This window comes from Schistocerca americana, chromosome 1 (genome assembly GCF_021461395.2).
Source record: "Schistocerca americana isolate TAMUIC-IGC-003095 chromosome 1, iqSchAmer2.1, whole genome shotgun sequence".
NCBI classification, from domain to species: Eukaryota; Metazoa; Arthropoda; class Insecta; order Orthoptera; family Acrididae; genus Schistocerca; species Schistocerca americana.
Genome location: NC_060119.1, coordinates 184152706 through 184178564, shown reverse-complemented (window position 1 = coordinate 184178564; position 25859 = coordinate 184152706). Strand labels below are relative to the sequence as shown.

The 25859-nt window shown below is 46.7% G+C and overlaps 1 protein-coding gene across 1 annotated transcript in view; it reads right to left on the bottom strand.

The window, feature by feature from the left end:
- The window catches only part of LOC124614995 (lysine-specific demethylase 6B), a 142574-nt gene that overhangs the window by 105450 nt on the left and 11265 nt on the right, over positions 1 to 25859 (bottom strand). Inside the window, exon 2 of the mRNA XM_047142994.1 lies at positions 2598 to 2759. Coding sequence (XP_046998950.1) covers positions 2598 to 2759 — 162 coding nt within the window. The remainder of the gene's footprint in view (positions 1 to 2597; positions 2760 to 25859) is intronic.

Here is a 25859-nt window from a genome sequence, read left to right as displayed (position 1 = left end):
ATCGTTCATAAATTGCACTATTGATAAAGGAAATGTCTTAATACAGGATGGTAAAAACCAACTGCGTTCAACAAAATTGTGAATGAATTTTCCCTGAATGAGTTTCCAAGTTCTACAATGGATCGAAGGATGACCTATGCCATATCACATCTATAATCTAGGTTTGAATTAAGTTTCGCAAAAAAGCAAATTATCAAAATGATCTACAGTGACCCTCAATTGTCTTTAATTACTTATCTAACTTGTCGTAAATTACAGTGGCTGATGTGGCTTCTCAATAACTATAGAACAGAAAAATCATTGCGTTTCAGATTTTTACTTCAAGTGGCAAATGTGAACACCATGAGCTTTAATTGACGATCGACACTAGTATTACGCAAAAAGGGGGTGTAACAGATGAGACTTCTGCAGTTCTGAGTGAAGCTTTATGCGCTGTTATGTGGCATCGTGTGCGTTCATTACCTTGTCGCTGTTCGTCAGGGGACGACGGGCAGCACAGCTGCGCTCACCTCGCCGTCTCCCAAGCAACTTCCTCCTAACTTCTCCTTACTACAATTTACCGAAGTTGGTTTAAAAAAAACTATCTGGCTGTGTTTTCATCTGATCAATCAGGGTCTCAATGTTAAGCTCTGCCTACAAAAATTCTGTCTATCCAATGAGAAACGTTATACTTTTCGTGGTGGGGCAATGTTTTTACGTGTGCAACGTAACAGAGACGGGAAAAAGTCTCACGCTAAAACTTGCGGGTGGTGTAGCCCTTTTTGTGTCATCGTAAGATCTATACTGTTCTTCTGGAGGGCTCTAGCTTTTAACATGGTCTGGGGGGTGGTCCTAACGTGACAGAGACGCGAAAAAGTCTCCCGCTAAAAACTTGCGGGTGGTGTAGTCGTAGCGGTTAGCTGGCGACGTGGGTGTCCGTCCCTTATCGTAGGGCCTTCTCGCTTAACACGCTTCTGCTCTCGGCTTCTGTTCTCGTTTCTCCCCTCGGAACTGCGTCTGTCTCACGGTGGTAAGGTATGACATGCATTTAGCCATTCTTGTGTTAGTCTGTGGTATTCCATTTGCTCACTCGTTACTCGTATTACTTTGGTTAATTTAATGTCACGATTTATTCGGAGCTATGTGACATGCTACTGGATTTGCTTATCATGTCAGGGTTTTCATGGAAGGTGTTGGATTTGCCTGACACCTTACACCATATCCAGATTTTCACGTGTCGTGGTTTATCCGGCAAATCCCTGATCTAATCTGCCTTCTACAATCATATAGTCTGCGTCATTTCGTGTGATGTGGAATCAGTAAGCTAACTTCATTAGTTCACCTTCTTTTAATTTTTCTCTCCGTTTGATAATAATAACTAAGAGATTCTAAAGCAATATCTACACTTCGATTTCTTTTGCGTCCTGCTTGTTCTCGTTATTAGTATAGTTAATATGATATTGCCTCCCAGATAGCATAAAGCTACCACATCCACTACTAAGTCTTCCGTTCTGCTGCATAGCCAGTCGTTATTATCCTTGGTGCTATTCTTCTGCACTTTTGTAATTTTTTCGTGTATCCTCAGTCCAAATTCTGTGCCATTTAGCGCGTCCATTTCATTTAACAGTTGTTTTAAATCTGTCTTAATTTTTGCCAGAAGGCAACAGTCTCTTTAAAATCTTAAATGTAGTATTTATCCGTACTGAATAAAATCTTCTCGGTTTTCAAGCCGCGCCAATTCGAATAAAATCCTCAAGCTTTCAGTGGCTATCTCGAAAGCTCGAGAAGATTTTATTCAAACATGTCGCAGCGAAAGACTCCGAGGATGCATTTGTACGTACTGCACTTTTATGTCCGTTCTAAAAGTTTTGTTTACATCTTGAATACTTCTTCCACAAACAAATAAGATAACAGTTTTTTTGATGTCCTTGTACATGACTTCGTTGGTTATTCGACGAACAACTGTTGGATCTCCGTTGGGGTTTACAGCGTTGAAATACTGCGTTTTGACAAGAGTCATACTCACCATGTGTCGAGGCATGGTAGTAGCCTCCCCCTTCATTCCTCCTCTGTCCGTCTACACTATGACTCATTAATTATTTCTACTGGCCGTGCTTATAGGGCAAGTTGAAATTAATTATTAAAAGACGGTCACCAGATTAATGCCATTCGATAGAATATATCACTGGCACCTGAAGTTTTAGTGGACCCTTCGCAGATTTAAAAATATTTTTCGTCTCCGGGGGTGGTTGGTACGTCGCAGAGAGAATGTAACCTTAATACTGTCTTTCAGCCACCACCAAAGCCGGAAGACATTCTTATTTCTGTAGGGCACTCACGGAAGCGTCATGTACAAGGGATATACAGTACCTCAAAGTTATTCATCAGTGGGGTTCTTCTTCTTCAAGACACAGGAGATTAATCACCCGTCTCTGAACCTCATCATTGAGTTCAAGATTTTGTATTTTCGATTTACACACTCAGACGATTTCTGTAGTCTACAGATGACACAAGTGCATCCTGATTTTATGAATGCGCCCCATGGTAAAAGCAGGAGAATTTGAATTTATTCAGGAAATTATTGGAGCAACCGAATGACGCGGCGCAGTTGTACTCACCCAGGTGTCCTTCGCCCTGCGGACCACATCCTTGGCCTCGAAGTCGGCTGGGTGGTTGCAGAGAATGGAGCAGCCATACGGGAAGGGATTGTACACTCCAGCGAAGGGCCTCAGTGCGTAGGGGGCAGGTCCAGCCACCACGGGGAAGTGTACCGTCTCTGCCTGAAACAGTATTGGAATGGCACCTGGAATGAAAAATTATACCTTACAAGAAATGAATCCCGAACATGACGGTAATCCGTGACGTAACGAAGTGTTTGAGATAAATGAATTCAAGACATATTCGGGGTAGGTTTAGAAAGCACAGCAACAACTTCTATACGAGAAACGGTTAATTCAAGAAATCAAGACATAATGAGTATAAATGATTAATCAATTCTGCAAGAATGCTACATTATCAGTACCCAAGAACTAACTTAATCGACAGTAGTCGCAAAAGACGGCGCTCTTATGAGATACACAAAGTTACCAAGGCATTAGTACTCATTGATTTTCTACCTAGTCGCCATGGTTGACTAAGCTTTTGTTCCGTGAGTAAACCAGTCTGCCGACACCGACCTAAAAGAATTGAAATACAGTTCCATTTTCCACCATGGCTGTTATAGATGGGGCGATCAAAAAGTTTCCGTTTGAGGTCGTGGCTGCACCGTGCGAGTGTATGCAACGTCGCTCGACTCCGATGCAAGTATATAAGCACAGACATGAAGGCGAGGGATTCGTGTGGCATTCGTGTCTTTTGAAGTGCATGCAATAAATGAGAAAACGTGAACTATGGCGACATTATTACCATATTCGTCTAAACAGGACCAACATGCTGTTACTTTTTTCTTGGCTGCCGAATGACAAACACTGGTAGACATCCATCAGAGAATGAAGAATATGTATAGGGTAGCATGTCCATCGGAAACCACCGTTGTGGAATGGTGCGCCAAGTTCCGTGCTGGTCACGATTCGACACAAGCCCCTGGTCGATCTCGGGCTACTGGGGCACATTGATTACTGATTTCAAGGAACATGGTGTCTCCATCACTGGGGAACGGTACTACGCAACACTGTGGTTTACAGCTGCAATTCAAGTGAAACTTCCAAGAAAACTGAGACAATGGGTGCCGCTGCTTCATGATAACACACGTCACCACATCGTAAGTGATGCATGCAGAAGTTACGTTAAGTAATGTTCTACCGATGTTACTACAAGATGTTTCACTACATGACACAATGGCGATGTACTTCCTACATGATGGATGTCTGGGACATAGCTCGCGTGCGGTTGAAGCTGTATTGAATAGCATATTTCATGAAAGGTGGATTGGTCGTCGAAGCACCGTACCATGGCCCGCACGTTCACTGAATCTGACGTCCCCGGATATCTCTCTGTGGGGAAAGTTGAAGGATATTTGCTTTCGTGACCCACCGACAACGCCTGACAACATGCGTCAGCGCATCGTCAATGCATGTGCGAACATTACGGAAGGCAAACTACTCGCTGTCGAGAGGAATGTTGTAACACGTATTGCCAAATGCATTGAGGTTGAATGACATCATTTTGAACATTTATTGCATTAATATGGTATTTACGGTAATCACGCTTTAACAGCATGCGTTCTCAGAAATGATAAGTTCACAAAGGTACATGATCATATTGGAACAACCGAAATAAAATGTTCAAACGTACCTACGTTCTGTATTTTAATTTAAAAACCTACCTGTTACCAACTGTTCGTCTAAAATTGTGAGCCATATGTTTGTGACTATTACAGCGCCATCTATCACAAAGCGAAAAAAGCGGTCCAACTAAAACATTCATACTCCTTTACGTACTACACGAATATGTAATAAAAATTGGGGTTCCTATTTAAAAAAAAACGCACTTGATATCCGTTTGACCTATGGCAGCGCCATCTAGCGGGCCAACCATAGCGCCATCTGGTTTCCCCCTTCAAGCTAGACAACTTTCGTTCTTTGTAGTTTTTTCGTTTGACGCTTATTTCGTGAGATATTTGGCCCGGTCACGATGAGTGGAGCACCCTGTACACTGTTCAGTCACATTAAGGTAACCACCTGTCGGAAGCCTGACTAACCTCCTTTAGCAGCGCGAACTGCTGTGAGAAAAGCAGGAAGAGAGTCAATCAGGTTATGGAAGGTACCGACTGCCATAGACAGATGCACTAGGCTACGCTTGGCTACATAGTGCGATCACCTCTCGTTCACATATTGGGCAATTTGGACAGCAGCCATTACATTTCATACGTGCTAAGGCCGGTATCTTCTCCTGTTTTTGCAAAGTCCCTGTGGCGTTATCTTTCAACAGGATAACGTCAGACCTGGCCTACTTCGATACGGATGGTATTCGACTGTTGCCTTGGCCAGTATGTACATTTCTCACGCTCACCCAAAACGTCACGTCATGGGTTGCGGAGAGACCGTAAGCCGTCTCTCGCCAGCCACTACAACTGGTGAACTCTGGCGTAGGGTTGAGGCATCACCAAATGACATTCCCATATATGTCGTTCAAGAGCAGTTGTATTGATGCCCATCCGTGCCAGAGTCATTGTTACTGTCAAATACGGCAGCGCTGTGTACTAGAAGTCTCACCTTGTATACCTCCAACTCACCTTCAAATTAAACCATGTGTTCTTTCTGCTGTACTACATACGCACAAAAAGTGAAAATTCGTTATTTGCGTTCTTGATGTAGTAGTCTTAATGGACAGGAATGGATATTGCGTTACATTTTTCGCGGCCATTCCCAGGTGCCTCTGGGTGTCTACCAAAGTGCACTCAGCTAGAAAAAATCCGGTTTAGTGAGGGTAAGACTCGCGCACCAGGGTCCCGTACAAACTTAATGATGTGTATAGACAGCTCATCCATCCCAGAAATCGAGAATTTCAGCGATATTTGCCTGTTACCGACATCAGTATTGGCAAGATAACAAAATATGTGACGTAAATAGCCGCATCTTTTGACTGCATCTACGCGGAAGATTAACTTTTTACACCGCCAAGGGACCGTAGACTTGAATACATGACATAAATTTCAACTTTTATAAGTGACGAAAAAATATTTTTTCGTGTCATATAATTACAAATTAACGTTTTTCGGATCGTTTTACCCTTACTTGTACAGTGAAACCTTTCTTCTTGAAAAAAATTCGCGATTCTACGGCAATGGGAACCTACAGGTTTTGAAGAGTGAGATTTCGAGTATCAGGATATGTGACATGAATGGCCGTATCATCTGATTGCATTGACCTATAAGCTTACATTTATCACATTGCCAAGGAACTATAGGCTTGATACGTCCACCCGTTCCTGACAAAAAGTAGTCTTAGCAGATGGACAAGAAAATCGGTAGCAAACGAGGAAAAATATTTTTTTTAAATTTTTAATTACAAATTAACAATTAGCGGTTTTTCCTTTACTTTTACTACGGAACTTCTATGCTTCCTGCCAAATTTCATGACTGTAGGTCAATGAGAAGTACGCGTATAGCTTTGGATGATTGAGTTCGCTAATATGAAAATATGTAACACAAATGGCTGTTTCTTTTGATTGCACCAACGTAGAATCTTAACTTTCTTACAGTGTCAAAGGACCCTTGACCGTAGCATGTGAGGTAAACTTCAACTTGATATGTCAACCCAATCCTGAGAAGAAAAGACTCTTTAACAGTCGGACGGACACAGACGGAAAATAATATGATCCTATAAGGGTTCCGTTTATACGGATTGAAGTATAGAACGTTAAATGGGTGACTTCACCAAACAGATTCTATATAAGCAAAACTATTTTTATGTTAGATGTGCAGTTTCACACTGGATCGTCAGAATGATTAATTTTCTCGACAGCCACTTCCGTTACTGAAGCGTTTGTCATATCTGCTCAAGAGCGTTAGCAGTCCGTGTCGTAGTCCGCCACCTTTAGGTGGTTTCTTGCAGTCTTCAATTTGGCATCACTTCCAGGACGCTGCCCGCCGAGGAACTCTTTTGAGTTTCGTGAAATTGAAAATCGTCGCCGGCCAGTGTGGCCGAGCGGTTCTAGGCGCTTCAGTCTGGAACCGCGCGACCGCTACGGTCGCAGGTTCGAATCCTGCCTCGGGCATGGATGTGTGTGATGTCCTTAGGTTAGTTAGGTTTAAGTAGATCTAAGTTGTAGGGGACTGATGACCTCCGATGTTAAGTCCCATAGTGCTCAGAGTCATTTGAACCATTTTTTTTTTTTTTTTTTTTAAATCGTCCGGAGTAACGTCCAGACTGTAGGTTGAGTATATCAGATTTTCCATCCAAATGAACTCGGCGAGCCTCTGACGTGAAGAAGCACAATACCGCGAGATACCGTTCCACACATACGATTTTAGATTGCTCGCTGTAGTTTCCCTACGGAGTCACAGATTCGATCTACACTGAGTGTAACACCTCTTGGCATGAAACCCAGCGAAAGAACACCTTTACTATCCAACAAAATTGTTGTCAAGAGTTTGAAATTATTCTTTTTTATTTCTTTATGTGGTATAATGCCACTCAAGTCTTCGTGCTTCGTCTCTGGGTTGAGGAGATACACCCGTCTTAACACCAGTAGAAATGTGATCAAGAACAGCATTTCCGTCTGCTTGATACTGTGTCAAAAACGTTAGTGCTGCAGCCATTCTTTGTGTTTTGTTTTGGTGTCTCATTTGCCAGGTACCCAACGGCGTACAGATTTTGCTACAGCCATCATGTCCTGACACACGAACTTAAAAACAAATTAACTGTGAAATAAAAACTAAATAAAAACCAAAATAAGGGCAGATTATTCCAAGAGCACATATATGAAATAATATTTACTTCTGGGTAAAATTCAGGTCGTGTTGCTTCACCCCATACATTTGAACATGCTTGTATCTTCCTTGGCATGCTGTTCATAGCCTGATCGAATCACTGCTTCTGAAGACCACCCACTCTTCGATGGCGGGCTTCCGTGGGTTATCCAGTAGAGCCATCCAGCGGCAACGCATTACAAGTTTCGACTGATCACGAATATGTTTAACTGGGTTCGTACTACTCAGTTCGATGGATAACTACGGCCTGGAGGAAGGTGTTTACGAGTCGGGTACAGTGTACTCGGGTACCGTGTGCGCTCGTTCATCACCATCTTGAAGAACTCATCGCAGAAACGTTGATTTGCACGGCTGTAGGATAGGTCCGATCACCCTACACAGCCTTCAAACTACCTTCGAAAGGGAGTCGTCAGTCATCCATACACGAGCCACACGCCACCTTGGCTCCAGGCTCAGGTCCGCGTTCACCTTGACCTCAGCTCGCTCCCAAAAGAGGCTACCCCCGGTTCGGTCTACCACTCCCGTTTTGCTGAACTTCGTTCAAAGTTCATCAATATGACCTTCATTTATACAGATGGCTCAAAGACCAATGACGGGGTCGGGTGTTCTTTTATTGTCGGGGCACAAAGTTTCAAATACCGGCTCCATGGCCATTGTTCGGTCTTCACAGCTGAGCTCTTTGCCCTCTACCAGGCTGTTCTTTACATCTGCCGCCACCGACATTCTGCTTATGTCATCTGCTCCGATTCCCTGAGCGCCATCCAGAGCCTCAGTGATCCGTATCCGATTCACCCTTTCGTGCACCGGATCCAACGCTCTCTTCAGCAGCTGGTGGACGTCGGTTCTCCGGTTAGCTTTATGTGGGTCCCTGGCCCTGTCGGTATCCCTGGGAACGAAGCTGCAGATGCCGCGGCCAAGGCTGCGGTCCTCCAGCCTCGGACAGCTTCTTGTTGTGTCCCTTCATCAGACTGTAGCAGGGTCATTTGTCGGCGCATTTTATCGCTGTGGCATGCCGATTGGGCTGCACTTACAGACAACAAGCTTCGGGCCTTGAAATCTCTTCCCGCGGCTTGGACGTCCTCCTCCCGCCCTTCTCGGCGGGAGGAGGTCGTTTTGGCCCGGTTACGCATTGGACACTGCCGGTTCAGCCATCGCCATCTGCTGACGGCTGCGCCGGCGCCGTTCTGCCCATGTGGGCAATTGCTGACGGTCCGCCACATTTTACTGTCCTGTCCGGATTTTAACACACTGCGTCTCGATCTTAACCTGCCATGTACTTTAGATGCCATTTTAGCGGATGACCCACGAGCAGCTGCTCGTGTTCTTCGTTTTATCAATTTGACAAACCTCTCTAAGGACATTTGATGATGCTGTTTTTTAATCCTACGCCTGTCAGTCTGTCTTTTATAGTGTTTTCCCTTTTAGTTGTTGTTTTAAACTTGTGCCTCGCGGTGCATTCTTAACGTAGTCAGGGTGCTAATGACCATTGCAGTTGTGCGCCCTAAAACCACAAAAAAAAAGTCATCCATACATGAAACCAGCCTCAAACAATACTGAGCATCTCTCCGCTGAACCCTCGGAATTGTATACCTAAGACGTACTTTCGTACGTGGTGATCTTCCCTCCCTTGCACGACGATCATAGGGCGTCAGAAAAATCCTACGCTCGCCAGTCGAAAGAAAACGTCGCCAAAGAAATATGTCACAGTCTGCGTGTACCCTGCTCAACTTGCTCGAGCGCAGTGGTGCTACGGGTTTATGCTGTTTTTTCATGATGGGCACCTAGAGGCCAAACTGGTTTTGTGGATAAGGTTGCGCACTCTCTGGGATGTCACACCCCTTCCAGTTGCCTTCAATTAAGCACCATGAAATTCTGTACAGGGTGTACATAAAGTCCGGGAACACTTCTAATTATTTATTGCACAAATGTCATACATATTGCATTTTGAAGAGAAACTCTGAAAGTTTTTTCTTTACAGACATTCGATATGCGAACCATGAGTGACCCGGCAGACGTCAGTACAGTAATCGAATTCTCGCCATACCCGTCCCAGCATGGCATCGTCGACTGTGGCAGTCGCTTCCCGTATTCTCTCCCGGAGCTCGCCTACATCACGTGGTAGAGGCGGTACGTACACCAGGTCTTTAATGTGCCCCCACAGAAAAAAGTCACATGCAGTGAGATCTGGTCATCGGGGAGGCCATTTCATGAAACAGCAGCCGGCCGGTGTGGCCGAGCGATTCTAGGCACTTCAGTCTGGAACCGTGCGACCGATACGGTCGCAGGTTCGAATCCTGCCTCGAGCATTGATGTGTGTGATGTCCTTAGGTTAGTTAGGTTTAAGTAGTTCTAAGTTGTAGGGGACTGATGACCACAGATGTTAAGTCCCATAGTGCTCAGAGCCATTTGAACCATGAAACAGCTGACTCCGCACCCGAACTCGTCATGTTTGCAACTAGCGGTGACTATCGGCAAATTACCAAACTACGCAGTGGCAGTACACATGAAAAAAATTCAAGGTTTCTCTTCAAAATGACATACGTGTGATATCTACACAATGTTTGGTTATTGTGCAGTAAATAATTGAAAGTGTTCCCGGACTTTATGTACACCCAGTGTTATTCCCTTCGTAGCACCTACGAGCCATAATTTGTAAGTATCGGTCATCAGCATGTATCGTTGACTGCAAGCGACCACTGTTTCGTACTTGTTGCTCCTGTGAGCTGCACCTCGGGGACTTCTGCCACGAATTATACACAAAGGGTACTTTCACATCAATTTTCAATTCAATTATGTTTGTTGTTTACTTTATTTGCAGTCGGTGTCGAAGCTTAAACATCAATTACGCAGGCACAGTCATCGAAACGGCGTGCACCAGCAAGTATATTCTGTTGCTGTATCAGATCACCCTCTAATGTGGTAAGTATTTACCATATTACAAGATGTAGTAACATTTCCATGCTCTTAGGCAAAGTTATAGCAATGGTGGGTCTAAATCTAAGTGCCAGAAGATAAAGCCGTAAAAGGCGTCGATATCGATTTCAAATAAAGGAAACAACAAAAACCAACTGAGTGATATTTTATTTACATTGGTTCTAAGCGTATCCAATTAAACTTGGTCTTAGGTGGTTCGATGGTAAAGAACCAGACTATGGTGCGAGGGACTTTGGCCCGATCTCCGTCAAGTCACAGTACTCTTAAGTGTCAGTTAACAAAACGTGAAAAACCCCCAAATTGCATCGTAGTTTGTGAAACATGCTAAACGTAAGTCCCCTGTAACTGGCTAAGTAAAAGCTATACTCGTCAAATACTCTTGGCGTCAAACATAATAATGTGGCAGGAAGAAAACCCTCTGCCACCGCAAGTAGTTGCTGTATTGAGCTGGCTCACTTGCACGCAGCAAATATAGAGCCTCGTCGCGATGCCAAATAGAGGCAGCAACAGGTACGGCAAAATGAGGGCAACACAGGTCAGCAGCAATTTCTTAACAGAAACTTTACAAATACTTAACTGTTGCACCAAGACGGCGGCAATAGTTCAAGGTGCACTTGCACTGATGTACCTTCGACTTTGGTCTAGTCTTGGATCTAGTGATCGATAAGTACGACCACTTCTAGAATGTTCAGTTATGCTCATTCTGGCGGTGACTGTAGACAATTGTGCAGATGCTGTCTTCATCTATTATCGCTGAAACTATGCGAATAATGAGTGGAGCATGAGTCTATTTGTATTCGCGTTTGGTGGAAGGATGTCATTTGAGAACTGTTTGTGTGACATCAGGCGGATGCATAAAATAGGCGTTACCGACAGTGCCCCTTAAGAAAGTTAATCATAACTGTGGTGTGCCTGGGATGCAGGTAGCTCGGCGCTCTTCTGTGTATGGCTAAGTTCCGTATTTTCCGGAGGAAAGAGCAGTAAATCAGGTCAAAGTTATGAAAAAGGCAAGGACATATCACCTCTAACGGTACCATGCCTATTAAAGCACTGTGGTGTTCAAACATATCTTCAAGTTGATTCCACCTTTAATGTGATTCTGTTTGCAGATGATATCGTAATTATTCAGACGATCAGTATGCCAGCTGAACGAAATTTGCAATTAGTGCAACATTAAATTTCTAGTAATAAAACGAAAAGGATAGTTTCTAAGGAAAATGTCCACTAAGATCAAAAATTATTTTGCATAATTCAGTTTTAGAGCAAGTCTCTCAAATCGCTTATTTAGACAGTGGAACAAGTTCTGATCTTGTTTCTCAAACTGAAAATAAAACACACAAACTCCGAGCTGTCTGTGGTACAGAACATTTGGCCATAAAGTACAAAAAGAAACCATAATCAAATTCTACAAACTGATGGTAGTTCTTGTATTATTCTATGGAAGCGAAAGCTGGGTTACCACAAAAAGACAAGAAAATAAAATTCGAACAGCAGAGATGAGGTTTCTAAGGAAGATGAAGGGTGCGTAAGAAGAGACACGATTAGAAATGAAGATATTAGAACAGAATTAAATATTTTCAACGTGAATGAAGAAATCCAAAAATATCGTGAAGATTGGAGACAACACCCCGTGAGAATGACAGGTCACAGAATTCCCCAGAAGATCCTGACTACAAGCCGAATGGGGAAAGAGATATTGGAAGACCTCGAAAAAGATGGGAATGATCTTATACTTATATGGGTGTGGTGTCTGTTCTTTCGGACATGTCCGAAAGAACAGACACCATTGATGATCTGCAGCCGTCTAGAAAGAAATTAAAATTATGTATTAATATCTTCAGCTGCTGACGGGCATTGATATATATCAACGGGGACAGGTGAAAATGTGGCCCCGACCGAGACTTGAACCCAGGATCACCTGCTTATATAGCAGACGCTCTATCTATCTGAGCCACCTAGGGCACAGAGGATAGGGCGACTGGAGGGACTGTCTCGGGCACGCCTCCCGCATGTCCGCAAGAACAGACACCATTGATGACGTGCAACCATCTAGAACGAAATTAGAATTATATATTACTACCTTCAGCTGCTGACGGGCGTTGATATATACCAACGGGGTCAGGTGAAAATGTGTGTCCCGGGATCTCATGCTTACATGGCAGACGCTCTATCCATCTGAGCCACCGAGGCCACAGCGGATAGTGCGACTGCAGAGACTTATCCCTTGCATGCTTCCCGTGAGACCCATATTCTCACCTTATATGTCCACACACTACATTCGTTGTGTCCCTGCCCAACACACCCATTGCTCGTGGAAGACATTCTTACCAAGTCCCGTAAGAGTTCGGATAATATGTGTGCGTCCACACAGAAGAAGAAGGTTATGGCCGGTATTGCCAGAACTATACAAGGTGAAAAGTATTTAAACCGACAAACTCTGGGAGATTGTAGGGGACATCAAAACAAATATTTTTCCCTAATGTCATTTATTCCTGTGAGGGGTATTTAAACCGGTAGAGGAAGATTTCTCTGGCGACTAATTAATTAAACCAACAAAGTCCAAAGGGGACATATCTGGGGATCGAGCAGGCCATGGTACAGGATCACCTCTGCCAATCCACGTTTCTGGTGACCGTCGGTCCAGGAATGGACGCACACGACGACTGAAATGTGCCGGCGCCCCGTCATGTCGGAACCACATACGTTGTCTTGTAGGGAGCGGGACGTTTTCCAGCAATTCCGGCAATGCTCTGGCGAGAAAATTGTAATAGTACCAGCCATTTAATGGCCTAGGTAGCAGATATGGCCCAATTAAACAGTCCCCAACAACACCGACCCACGCATTAACGAAGAACTGCACTTGATGAACGCTAGTAACTGTAGGATGTGGGTTATCCTTACTCCAAACATGCTAATTGTGCATGTTGAAGACTCCATAACGCCCGAACGTTGCTTCATCGGTAAACAACACAGAGGATGGAAATGTAGGATGCATTTCACAGTGTCCCATGTACCACTTTGAAAACTGTGCTCTGGGTGGGTAATCAATTGGTTCCAGGTTGTGGACACGCTGCAAGTGAAATGGACGTAACACTTGCTCTCGAAGGACTGTTCTTTGCATGAGTGCTGGTTGAAGTATCCAGCTCCACATGCTGCAAGACAGCTTCCTCAAATTGCAGCGTTCTTACTGTGCGAAGGCGTCCCTGTCCAGGTAATCTGCTAAATGACCCGGTCTCACGCAGACGTTGGTACACAGCAGCAAAGGTGGTATGATGCGGGATACGGCGATTTGGATACTGTTGTTGATAAACCCGCTGCGCGGCTCGTCCGTTGTGGTGCGCTACGTAGTACGCACCAACCATGTCAGTGTAGCCACTGCAGGTGTATCGCTCCACTAGTACACGGAGACAATGCACTACTACACTGGTTGACAGCAGTTGTCTACAACTGAAGAGCGTAATACGCCCTCTAACAACTGAAGGTCGTAATACGGCCTCTAACAAGTGAAGAGCGTAATACGGCCTCCACCGGTTTAAACAATCCTCATAGGAAAAAATGACATTAGGGAAAAATATGTTTTGATGTCCCCTACAACCTCCTAGAGTTTGTCGGTTTAAATACTTTTCACCTTGTATACTTATATGGATATGGCGTCTGTTTTTTTTTTTCAGCCATATCCGAAAGAACAGACACCATATCCATATAAGTATATAGTTCTCGAAATACCGGCCATGACCTCCTTCTTCTGTGTGGATGCACACATATTACCCGAACTCTTGCGGGACTTGGTAAGAATGTCTTCCACGAGTAATGAGTGTGTTGGGTAGGGACACAAGGAATGTAGTGTGTGGACATATAAGGTGAGAATGTGGGTCTCGCGGGAGGCGTGCGCGAGATAGTCCTTGCAGACGCACTGTCCTCTGTGCCCTCGGTGGCTCAGATGGATAGAACGTCTGGCATGTAAGCAGGAGATCCCGTGTTCGAGTCCCGGTCGGGGCACACATATTCACATGTCCCCGTTGATGTATATCAACTCCCGTCAGCAGCTGAAGGTATTAATATATAATTCTAATGTGAGAATGATCTTGTTTGTCGGTTCAAAACGAGCAACAGCCTAATCCTTTACAGGATGATGATGAATAATTTAAATAATAAGTTAACGTAAAAGTATTGCTATGAATCGGTAGAGCTACGTAACTGCACTGACGGAAAGAATTTCAGTACCAAAAAATAATTAAAGTAGTGTAATCAGATTTGGGAATACATTTTCCTAGGTAACGTGTGTAAGTGATTAACACTGTAAGATCACAGGTTTATGTAAGGGCGAGATATGCCATAGCTAATCTGAAATGCTCGTACATTAATAACTGTTGTAACCGCCAGAATGTGGAATGTAAGCATGCAGAGCTGCATGAATTGTGTTCTACTAGTGCCGGATGCCAGTTTGTCGGACAGAATTCAATTGCCTGTTGCACTTGGTCGATCAATACAGGGGCGGTTAATGCCGTTTGTCGCTGACGCTAGGGTTGTCCGATGATGTACCATATGTGCTCGATTGGAGACAAATCTGGTGATCGAGCAGGCCAAGCCAGCATATCGACACTCTGTAGAGCCGGTTGAGTTACAACAGCGGTAAGTAGACGAGCGTTATTCTGTTGGAATGCTCACTGAGTTGTTGATAATGGTGTCTTTATCACCTTAAAAACTTCCTCGACTAACATAAACTCACAACGTTCAGTCTCAAACGTAATCACCTCACATGACCGTTACAGGGTGTATTTAAAGCAAACCAGATTTGCATTCTCATAGAGGCGCTATTAGCGCCACTTAACGCAATTGGCGTGAAATTTGAACAGACATCAACTTTCAGATGTGTGAACACACCTATCAACTTTCGTTTATGTCGCACAATTCCTTTTTAGTTTTGCGTTTTTTCCCGTCCGTGTGCTTCCAAACGACTCCAAACATATCATTTCTATGCTAGCAAGTAAGTGTTACAATAGTCATTCTCCTTGATCATAGATGACACCTTAAAACAATTATATAAGGTATGTTTGATTAAAAATAAAACTCTGACTACTGGTATGATCAAATTTGCGTAAATAGACGTTCAGACTATTTACGCAGATTAATTATTTGCTTTTGCCCAGATCCCTACGGCGAATGTTTGCTGCTAAGCTGCTCCCCGCCACCCCTCTACCTACGCTGATCCCCGAGGGATACGACAGGCTCGAGATGCTTGTTACCACTCTCTTGAGAACAATACAAGTCTGAGTTTATAAACCTCTGCACACTATTGTCAAGAAGTTAATCAGGCACTGAAAAATGCAAATATTATGGGTAAGCCATGTTTGTTCTCTTATGCCACGACTACTGTTAGAAAATCATTATGGAGCCAGGCACGAGGCGGAGGAAACGTGCAACACGACGCCACGTGCGAATGTGGCCACCCTAATGTGTCTGTATCGGGCGGGAGAACACGTTAAGAAGAAAGGAACAACCTGGAGAAATGACTCCAATTACTCAACACGGCAGAAGACGTAATGGACATACACTCCTGGAAATGGAAAAAAGAACACATTGACACCGGTGTGTCAGACCCACCATACTTGCTCCGGACACTGCGAGAGGGCTGTACAAGCAATGATCACACGCACGGCACAGCGGACACACCAGGAACCGCGGTGTTGGCCGTCGAATGGCGCTAGCTGAGCAGCATTTGTGCACCGCCGCCGTCAGTGTCAGCCAGTTTGCCGTGGCATACGGAGCTCCATCGCAGTCTTTAACCCTGGTAGCATGCCGCGACAGCGTGGACGTGAACCGTATGTGCAGCTGACGGACTTTGAGCGAGGGCGTATAGTGGGCATGCGGGAGGCCGGGTGGACGTACCGCCGAATTGCTCAACACTTGGGGCGTGAGGTCTCCACAGTACATCGATGTTGTCGCCAGTGGTCGGCGGAAGGTGCACGTGCCCGTCGACCTGGGACCGGACCGCAGCGACGCACGGATGCACGCCAAGACCGTAGGATCCTACGCAGTGCCGTAGGGGACCGCACCGCCACTTCCCAGCAAATTAGGGACACTGTTGCTCCTGGGGTATCGGCGAGGACCATTCGCAACCGTCTCCATGAAGCTGGGCTACGTTCCCGCACACCGTTAGGCCGTCTTCCGCTCACGCCCCAACATCGTGCAGCCCGCCTCCAGTGGTGTCGCGACAGGCGTCAATGGAGGGACGAATGGAGACGTGTCGTCTTCAGCGATGAGAGTCGCTTCTGCCTTGGTGCCAATGATGGTCGTATGCGTGTTTGGCGCCGTGCAGGTGAGCGCCACAATCAGGACTGCATACGACCGAGGCACACAGGGCCAACACCCGGCATCATGGTGTGGGGAGCGATCTCCTACACTGGCCGTACACCACTGGTGATCGTCGAGGGGACACTGAATAGTGCACGGTACATCCAAACCGTCATCGAACCCATCGTTCTACCATTCCTAGACCGGCAAGGGAACTTGCTGTTCCAACAGGACAATGCACGTCCGCATGTATCTCGTGCCACCCAACGTGCTCTAGAAGGTGTAAGTCAACTACCCTGGCCAGCAAGATCTCCGGATCTGTCCCCCATTGAGCATGTTTGGGACTGGATGAAGCGTCGTCTCACGCGGTCTGCACGTCCAGCACGAACGCTGGTCCAACTGAGGCGCCAGGTGGAAATGGCATGGCAAGCCGTTCCACAGGACTACATCCAGCATCTCTACGATCGTCTCTATGGGAGAATAGCAGCCTGCATTGCTGCGAAAGGTGGATATACACTGTACTAGTGCCGACATTGTGCATGCTCTGTTGCCTGTGTCTATGTGCCTGTGGTTCTGTCAGTGTGATCATGTGATGTATCTGACCCCAGGAATGTGTCAATAAAGTTTCCCCTTCCTGGGACAATGAATTCACGGTGTTCTTATTTCAATTTCCAGGAGTGTATGTAGGGTAAATCCAACAGTTTTTACTAATTATTTATTAACAGTATACTTCTTGTTTTGTAACAGATTCAAATTTTTTATTCTGTAACGGCAGTAATGTTGTTATTAGTGTATGTGTATCAGTGTCACTGACAACGTTCACGACTGGCAACTGATCATATATACACGCTAAGACAGAAGAAACGACGGACCACGAAGGAATTATCCGAATGGGACGGAAATCAGTAGATGTGATGTAGATGTACAGACAAACAAATGACTACATTTCAAAAAGATTGGATGGTGATTCAAGAGAAAGAGCTTCACAAATTGAGCAAGTCAATAGCGCATTTCTCCGTGTCTGGCCCTTAGACTAGCAGTTATTCGGCTTGGCATCGAATCCAAAAGCCAATAAAAACATGACAAAAATATTTATCTGCATGACAGCACCTGTCCAGCTACTATGGGTGGCACACAGTAAATTCTGCGCTCCTGTGATAAGTTTTGTCGCATTCACCATTGAGTCTAAGTTTCGCACTACGTGCTCGTCATTTGTTTACAAAGTTAAAACAATATCTGTGTAAAAGATTTCGGATACGATGATGAAGTTCAAGAGGTTAAGGGGAGCATTACTATCTTTTGGTTCAAAAAATCGATTTTTTAAATGCATTTTTGGATCCATAAAAGTGTTTAGAATGCACCCCTAAAACGGTTTTTCCGAATACGAAACGGAAATGTTTGTTATTCGCGGTTGAAGAAAAAAATGCACCTTCCTGAAGTCTGCCTTTTTTTTCTTTCGGAGGACGAGTTATTGTACCGGTGCTTGGGAGGAAACACACAAAATTCAAATGAAAGTTTGAACACGTGTGCTTGGAAGTTAGTCCCCAAGCATTTGCAATCTGGTGCGAGGGCTGTGGAGATTCCGACTTTCCTGGCAGTGAGCAGCTTCAACGAAGGGTATCCAGCAATTCTGAAGACCATGACAACGATGGACGTCACCACGAAGCTCGCCAAGCATTCGGACGACCACCGGATTCAAGTGACCGGAAACCGCTTGTCACCGGCCGTACGAGCGGCTCTGGAACTGCGCAGGATGGCACAAATCGAGCAGAACGCCCTCTATGAGGAAGAGGAAGGACTAGTTTATGGACGCGGAATAGCAGATTGAACGTACGTTGCATAATATTGCATTTATATGTAGTCAAAACTTCAAACGCGTTTTTCTCGAAATGACATTTTTTTATCGCGCGGTATGGTAACTTCAAATTTACTGAATCGATTAGCATGATTCTTTGTTTACGACGAAGCTAACGAAATCGTCTAGGAGTTGTACCAATTTTATTCCGATCCATCAACGATAAATATTTTTACTAAACCAATAAAGTCGAAAAATCGATGAAAAAACCCTATTTTTTGAAATGGTCGCCATTTTGTTTCCTATGGTCCAAATATCTAAAGCGAGGTACAGCTCCTAAAGAATCTTATATACTTCGCTAACGTCAACTCAATTTTGATTTCAGACGAGCCAGCTGGCCTGTGACATACCGCGCGTAGAGGTCTACATCGAAATTTTCCCCCTGCGGGTCCGGGGATTAGAATAGGCCCGAGGTATTCCTGCCTGTCGTAAGAGGCGACTAAAAGGAGTCCATCCCCCTCACGGGGGTAGTTAGCGCCTGCGTCCGGAGACGGACGGTTTCACGACCTATAATCGTGGTCCTTTTGGTTTTTCACTTCTCGTCTCTTCCTTCCTTTTGTTGGTTCCTTTCTTTGCTCTTCTCCACTTCACTGTCTTCCTTACTCTTTCCCTTGACTTCTCCTTGCCTTCTCATTGCCTTTTTCTCCTTGCCTTCTCATTGCCTTCTTCTCCTTGCCTTCTCATTGCCTCCTTCTCCTTGCTTTCTCATTGCCTTCTTCTCCTTGCCTTCTCTGGTCTCCGCCTCGGCGTTTGAGACAGTCTGTCCTCTTTCTCCCTCTCTCTTCTTTTTCCTCTTCTTCCTTCCTCCCTGTGCGTGTCTGAAGGCCGACCCACGCGTTCGCACGCGTAGCCGGTGACGGGGTAACGCGTAAGTCCCCGCCCTGGGTAGACATGTAAGGCACGCGCGTACCCCCTGGTAAAGGCCAGGCCCGGGGAGGGGTGATTGCCTGAGCTGATACCTTCTGACCATGCCGATTGGTCCCTCCGTCTGTTTCTCGGGAGGTGTGACCTGAGGTGTAAACATTCACCTAAGGCGGGAGTGCCCTCTGAGAGGGTCCCCACAAGGAAGGAGCGCGCCATCGGAGACGCTGGCAATCATGGGGGATTCCTCCGCAATGGATTCTACTCCATCGCTTTCGACTTCGACCCACAAACGGAAACGTGACCAGCCAACAGTGACAAAAGTACTACCGCCTGCCCCACAGTTCCTCGTAGTTTCTCGATCTGAGGACGGAAAGGATTTTTCCTCTGTCAACCCTTTCGTTGTTCAGAAGGGCGTAGATGCCATAGCCGGATCCGTCAAATCTTGTACCAGGTTGCGTAACGGTACCTTATTACTAGAAACTGAGAGTGCCTTTCAGGCACAAAAACTGCTTCGGGCCACACTCTTGTACACGTTCCCTGTCCGGGTGGAGGCCCACCGCACTTTGAATTCGTCTCGTGGTGTAGTCTATAGTAGCTCTCTCGACGGATTGACTGACGAGGAGCTTCAATCTTTCCTTGCTGAACAGGGCGTGACGGCTGTCCATCGGGTCATGAAAAAGGTCAGCAATGACCTTGTACCGACCCGGACACTTTTCTTAACCTTCGATAGTGTTAAGCTGCCATCGCGCATCAAGGCGGGCTACGAGGTTATTTCTGTTCGCCCCTATGTCCCGACACCTACGCGCTGCTACCAGTGTCAGCGTTTCAATCACACTCGGCAGTCTTGCTCCAATGCGGCTAAATGTGTCACTTGTGGCAGGGATGCCCATGAGGGTGACTGTCCACCTCCGTCTCCTCGTTGTGTGAACTGTCAGGGTGACCATGCCGCATCCTCCCGCGACTGTCCTGTCTATAAGGAAGAACGCTGTATCCAGGAAATTCGAGTCAAAGAGAAAGTGTCCACCTCGGCTGCTCGCAAGCTATTGGCTAGTAGGAAGCCCACGCTGCTCCCAGCGGGGAAATACAGCACTGTCCTCGCCTCTCCTCGGACTACCCGGGAGGTAGCAACCCAGACATGCGATCTGACCTTCAGCACCACGGTCGTCCGTTCGGCCAGTGCTAAGATCGCGCGGTCGACGTCTCCTCTTCCTCCCATCACCCCACAGACACCAGCCACTTCCTCAGCTTCTGCTCAGTCGAAGACCCCGAAGTCAGATGCACGGGCCTTCAAGAAGGAACCATCCCGTGCAGACTTCCTCCGTCCCTCGACCTCCCAGCCTTCGACCGGTACTTCCACCAAACGTCCTTCTAAAAAGGCGCATAGGAAGCACAGTTCTCCTTCTCCGCCGCGGCGCCTTTCTTCTCCTGCGCCACCCAGCGGTTGCCGCCCCAGGCCGTCATCCGTTTCACCTGGCCGCACCGCTGGTAGCCGAACATCTGGCCGTTCACCGGCGGAGGAAGCTCCCCCTCCCGGCCATCCTCCCGAGATGGCCGATGACCCTATAGACCCCATGGACGATGACTGTCCGCCTCCTGCTAGCGGCGGCAGTGCTCGCTCGAAGCCAGGCCCTAAGCGGCCTTCGAGGTGACCCCTTCTCTCATCTTCCTTTTCTTACGATGGCACTTATTAACTGGAATATTCGCGGCATTCGCTCCAACCGAGAGGACTTGAAGTTGCTGCTCCGCTTGCATCGTCCGCTCGTCGTAGCCCTCCAGGAAACGAAGCTACGCCCCTGCGATCAAATTGCCTTGGCACACTACACCTCTGTGCGTTTTGACCTACCCCCTGTGGTAGGTATCCCAGCTCATGGAGGGGTTATGTTGCTGGTCCAGGATGATATTTACTACGATCCCATCACGTTGCATACCGGCCTGCAGGCAGTTGCCGTCCGCATTACTCTCCCCACTTTTACGTTTTCCTTTTGTACCGTTTACGCACCATCGTCATCTGCCGTTACCAGGGCAGACATGACGCAACTTATTGCTCAGCTACCTGCACCATTTTTGTTAACTGGAGACTTCAATGCCCACCATCCCCTTTGGGGCTCTCCAGCATCCTGCCCGAGGGGCTCCTTGTTAGCAGACCTTTTCAACCAGCTCAGTCTTGTCTGCCTCAATACTGGCGCCCCTACTTTTCTTTCGGACACATCTCATACCTATTCCCATTTAGACCTCTCTATATGTACTCCCCATCTTGCACGCCGGTTTGAGTGGTATGCACTTGCTGATACATATTCGAGCGACCACTTCCCGTGTGTTATCCATCTCCTGCAGCATACTCCCTCTCCGTGCTCCTCTCGTTGGACCATCTCCAAGGCAGACTGGGGGCTCTTCTCTTCCAGGGCGACCTTTCAGGATCAAACCTTCACAAGCTGCGATCGTCAGGTCGCACACCTCACGGAAGTCATTCTCGCTGCTGCTGAATATTCCATCCCTCACCCTACTTCTTCTCCACGTCGCGTACCGGTCCCCTGGTGGACCGCAGCATGTAGAGACGCTTTACGTGCTCGTCGACGTGCTTTACGCACCTTTAAACGCCACCCTACAGTGGCGAATTGTATTAATTATAAACGATTACGTGCTCAGTGTCGTCGTATTATTAAAGAAAGCAAGAAAGCCAGCTGGGCTGCTTTCACAAGCACCTTCAACAGTTCTACTCCTTCTTCTGTTGTCTGGGGTAGCCTGCGCCGGCTATCTGGCACTAAGGTCCACTCCCCAGTTTCTGGCTTGAAGGTCGCGAATGAAGTCCTTGTGGCCCCTGAGGCTGTCTCCAATGCCTTCGGCCGCTTTTTCGCCGAGGTTTCGAGCTCCGCTCATTACCACCCTGCCTTCCTCCCCTGCAAACAGGCAGAGGAGGCTAGGCCACCTGACTTCCACTCCTCGAATTGTGAAAGTTATAATGCCCCATTCACCATGCGGGAACTCGAAACCGCACTTGGCCGATCACGGTCCTCCGCTCCAGGGCCTGATTCTATTCATATTCAGATGCTGAAGAACCTTTCTCCTGCGGGTAAAGGTTTTCTTCTTCATACATACAATCGCATCTGGATTGAGGGACATGTTCCCGCATGCTGGCGCGAGTCTATTGTTGTCCCGATTCCTAAGCCGGGGAAGGACAAGCACTTGCCTTCCAGTTATCGACCTATCTCGCTTACCAGCTGTGTCTGTAAAGTGATGGAGCGAATGGTTAACTCTCGATTGGTTTGGCTGCTCGAGTCTCGACGCCTACTTACCAATGTACAATGTGGATTTCGAAGGCGCCGCTCTGCTGTTGACCATCTGGTTACCTTGTCGACCTTCATTATGAATAACTTCTTGCGGAAGCGCCCGACCGCGGCTGTGTTCTTTGATTTGGAGAAGGCTTACGACACCTGTTGGAGGGCGGGCATTCTCCGCACCATGCATGCATGGGGCTTTCGCGGTCGCCTCCCTCTTTTTATTCGTTCCTTTTTAATGGATCGACAGTTTCGGGTACGTGTGGGTTCTGTCCTGTCCGACATCTTTCGCCAGGAGAATGGGGTGCCACAGGGCTCAGTTTTGAGCGTCGCTCTCTTCGCCATCGCGATCAATCCAATAATGGATTGCCTCCCAGCTGATGTATCAGGCTCCCTTTTCGTGGACGATTTTACCATCTATTGCAGCGCGCAGTGTACACGTGTCCTGGAGCGCTGTCTTCCGCGTTCTCTTGACCGTCTTTACTCCTGGAGTGTCGCCAATGGCTTCCGTTTTTCTGCTGAGAAGACGGTCTGTATTAACTTCTGGCGCTACAAAGAGTTTCTCCCACCGTCCTTACGACTCGGCCCCGTTGCTCTCCCACTCGTGGAGACAATCAAATTTTTAGGCCTTACCTTTGACAGGAAACTTAGCTGGTCTCCACATGTGTCATATTTGGCCGCCCGTTGTACCCGTTCTTTAAATGTCCTCCGTGTTCTCAGTGGTATGTCGTGGGGAGCGGATCGAACCGTCCTACTTCGTCTATATCGGTCGATCGTCCGCTCCAAGCTGGATTATGGGAGCTTCGTATACTCCTCTGCACGGCCATCCATCTTACGCCGCCTCAACTCCATACAACATCGGGGTTTACGACTTGCGATCGGAGCATTTTATACCAGTCCCGTAGAGAGTCTTCATGCTGACGCTGGCGAATTGCCACTCACCTACCGGCGCGATATACTGCTTTGTCGGTATGCCTGTCGGCTACTGTCAATGCCCGACCATCCGTCTTATCGTTCCTTTTTTGACGACTCTCTTGACCTTCAATACGGGTTGTATGTCTCTGCCTTGCTACCCCCTGGAGTTCGCTTTCGTCGCCTCCTTCAACACCTTCATTTTTCACTCCCTGCAACCTTTCGAGTGGGCGAGAGCCGCACGCCACCTTGGCTCCAGGCTCAGGTCCGCGTTCACCTCGACCTCAGCTCGCTCCCAAAAGAGGTCACCCCCGGTTCGGTCTACCACTCCCGTTTTTTGGAACTTCGTTCGAAGTTCAACAACATGACTTTCATTTATACAGATGGCTCTAAGACCAATGACGGGGTCGGGTGTTCCTTTATTGTCGGGGCACAAAGTTTCCAATACCGGCTCCACGGCCATTGTTCGGTCTTCACAGCTGAGCTCTTTGCCCTCTACCAGGCTGTTCTTTACATCTGCCGCCACCGACATTCTGCTTATGTCATCTGCTCAGATTCCCTGAGCGCCATCCAGAGCCTCAGTAATCCGTACCCGGTTCACCCTTTCGTACACCGGATCCAACGCTCTCTTCAGCAGCTGGTGGACGTCGGTCCGCCGGTTAGCTTTATGTGGGTTCCTGGCCATGTCGGTATCCCTGGGAACGAAGCTGCAGATGCCGCGGCCAAGGCTGCGGTCCTCCAGCCTCGGACAGCTTCTTGTTGTGTCCCTTCGTCCGATTTTAGCAGGGTCATTTGTCGGCGCGTTGTGTCGCTGTGGCATGCCGATTGGGCTGCACTTACCACCAACAAGCTTCGGGCCTTAAAACCTCTTCCCGTGGCTTGGACGTCCTCCTCACGCCCTTCTCGGCGGGAGGAGGTCGTTTTAGCAAGGTTAAGAATTGGACACTGCCGGTTCAGCCATCGCCATCTGCTGACGGCTGCGCCGGCGCCGTTCTGCCCATGTGGGCACTTGCTGACGGTTAGACACATTTTAATGTCCTGTCCAGATCTTAACACACTGCGCCTCGATCTTAACCTGCCTAATACTTTAGATGCCATTTTAGCGGATGACCCACGAGCAGCTGCTCGTGTTCTTTGTTTTATCAATTTGACAAACCTCGCTAAGGACATTTGATGTTTTTTGACCCTATGCCTGTCAGTCTGTCTTTTATTGTGTTTTCCCTTTTAGTTGTTGTTGTCAACTTGTGCCTCGCGGTGCATTCTTAGAGTAGTCAGGGCGCTAATGACCATTGAAGTTGTGCGCCCGAAAACCACAAAAAAAAAAAAAAAAAAAATACATCGAAATTTTGTTTCGTTCCGACGGCACTTCCGCCTTTGCTCTTCGACATTTCCGGTCGAAACAATTCCTGTTTGTAGAGGAAATATCAATAAACATTTTGACCAAATTTGACATTGATATCTATAACCATCCCGAGAAAAAAAATTCCCGAAGAACATGCTTTTTTCGGGCCAAGGCTAGTAAACCTCCCCTTAATAGAGCTTACTGCAAACCTCTCCGGTGTTGAAAAAGAGGTAGGGGTGTTGGCGTTGATTGAGTGGAAAGACAACTAAATGTTTATGAACTTTCAGCATGCTGGAGTGGCTGTGAGTCAGCAACTACTGTTAATCAATACAACGAAAAACCAGTGCAAAGTTGCCAATTTTACTTTTTTATTCACTCGATGGCTAGTTTCGGGCCGAGACCCATTTTCAAATCATCGTAACATAGTCAAAAATGGTATTTACGAAGCTGTGAAAGCCATGACAAAACAGTTACAGCGCATGCACATAACAGTCCAGCAAGACAGTGCCCGCCCGCACTCGGCAAGGATTCTTACTGCTTGTCTTCGTACTTGGCAAGCAATGCTGTGTGCGCTGTAACTGTTCGTTGCACATATTTGGCATGGTTTTCACATATTCTGAAATACCATTTTTGACTACGTTACGATGATTTGAAAATGGGTCTCCGCCCGAAACTAGTCATCGAGTGAAAAAAATAAAAAGTTAAATTTGCGTCCTTCGACTGGTTTTTCTTTGTAGAGAACTAGAGGTTTGTTTTTTAAACATAGCAATTTAATATGAAAATATATTTCGTTTTGTTTTACTGCGTCCCTGACAAGGCTTGCACATCGCCACAATAATCCCTATTGTCTTCTGTTGCTTGATACAGGTGAATGCCCGCAGCGTCGATTTCCGGAGCAGTCTGAGCGAGCGAATCCGTAGGCGGCTGTCTGAACCATGACAAATGTGTTTAGTCAATACGAGGGTGTGACTC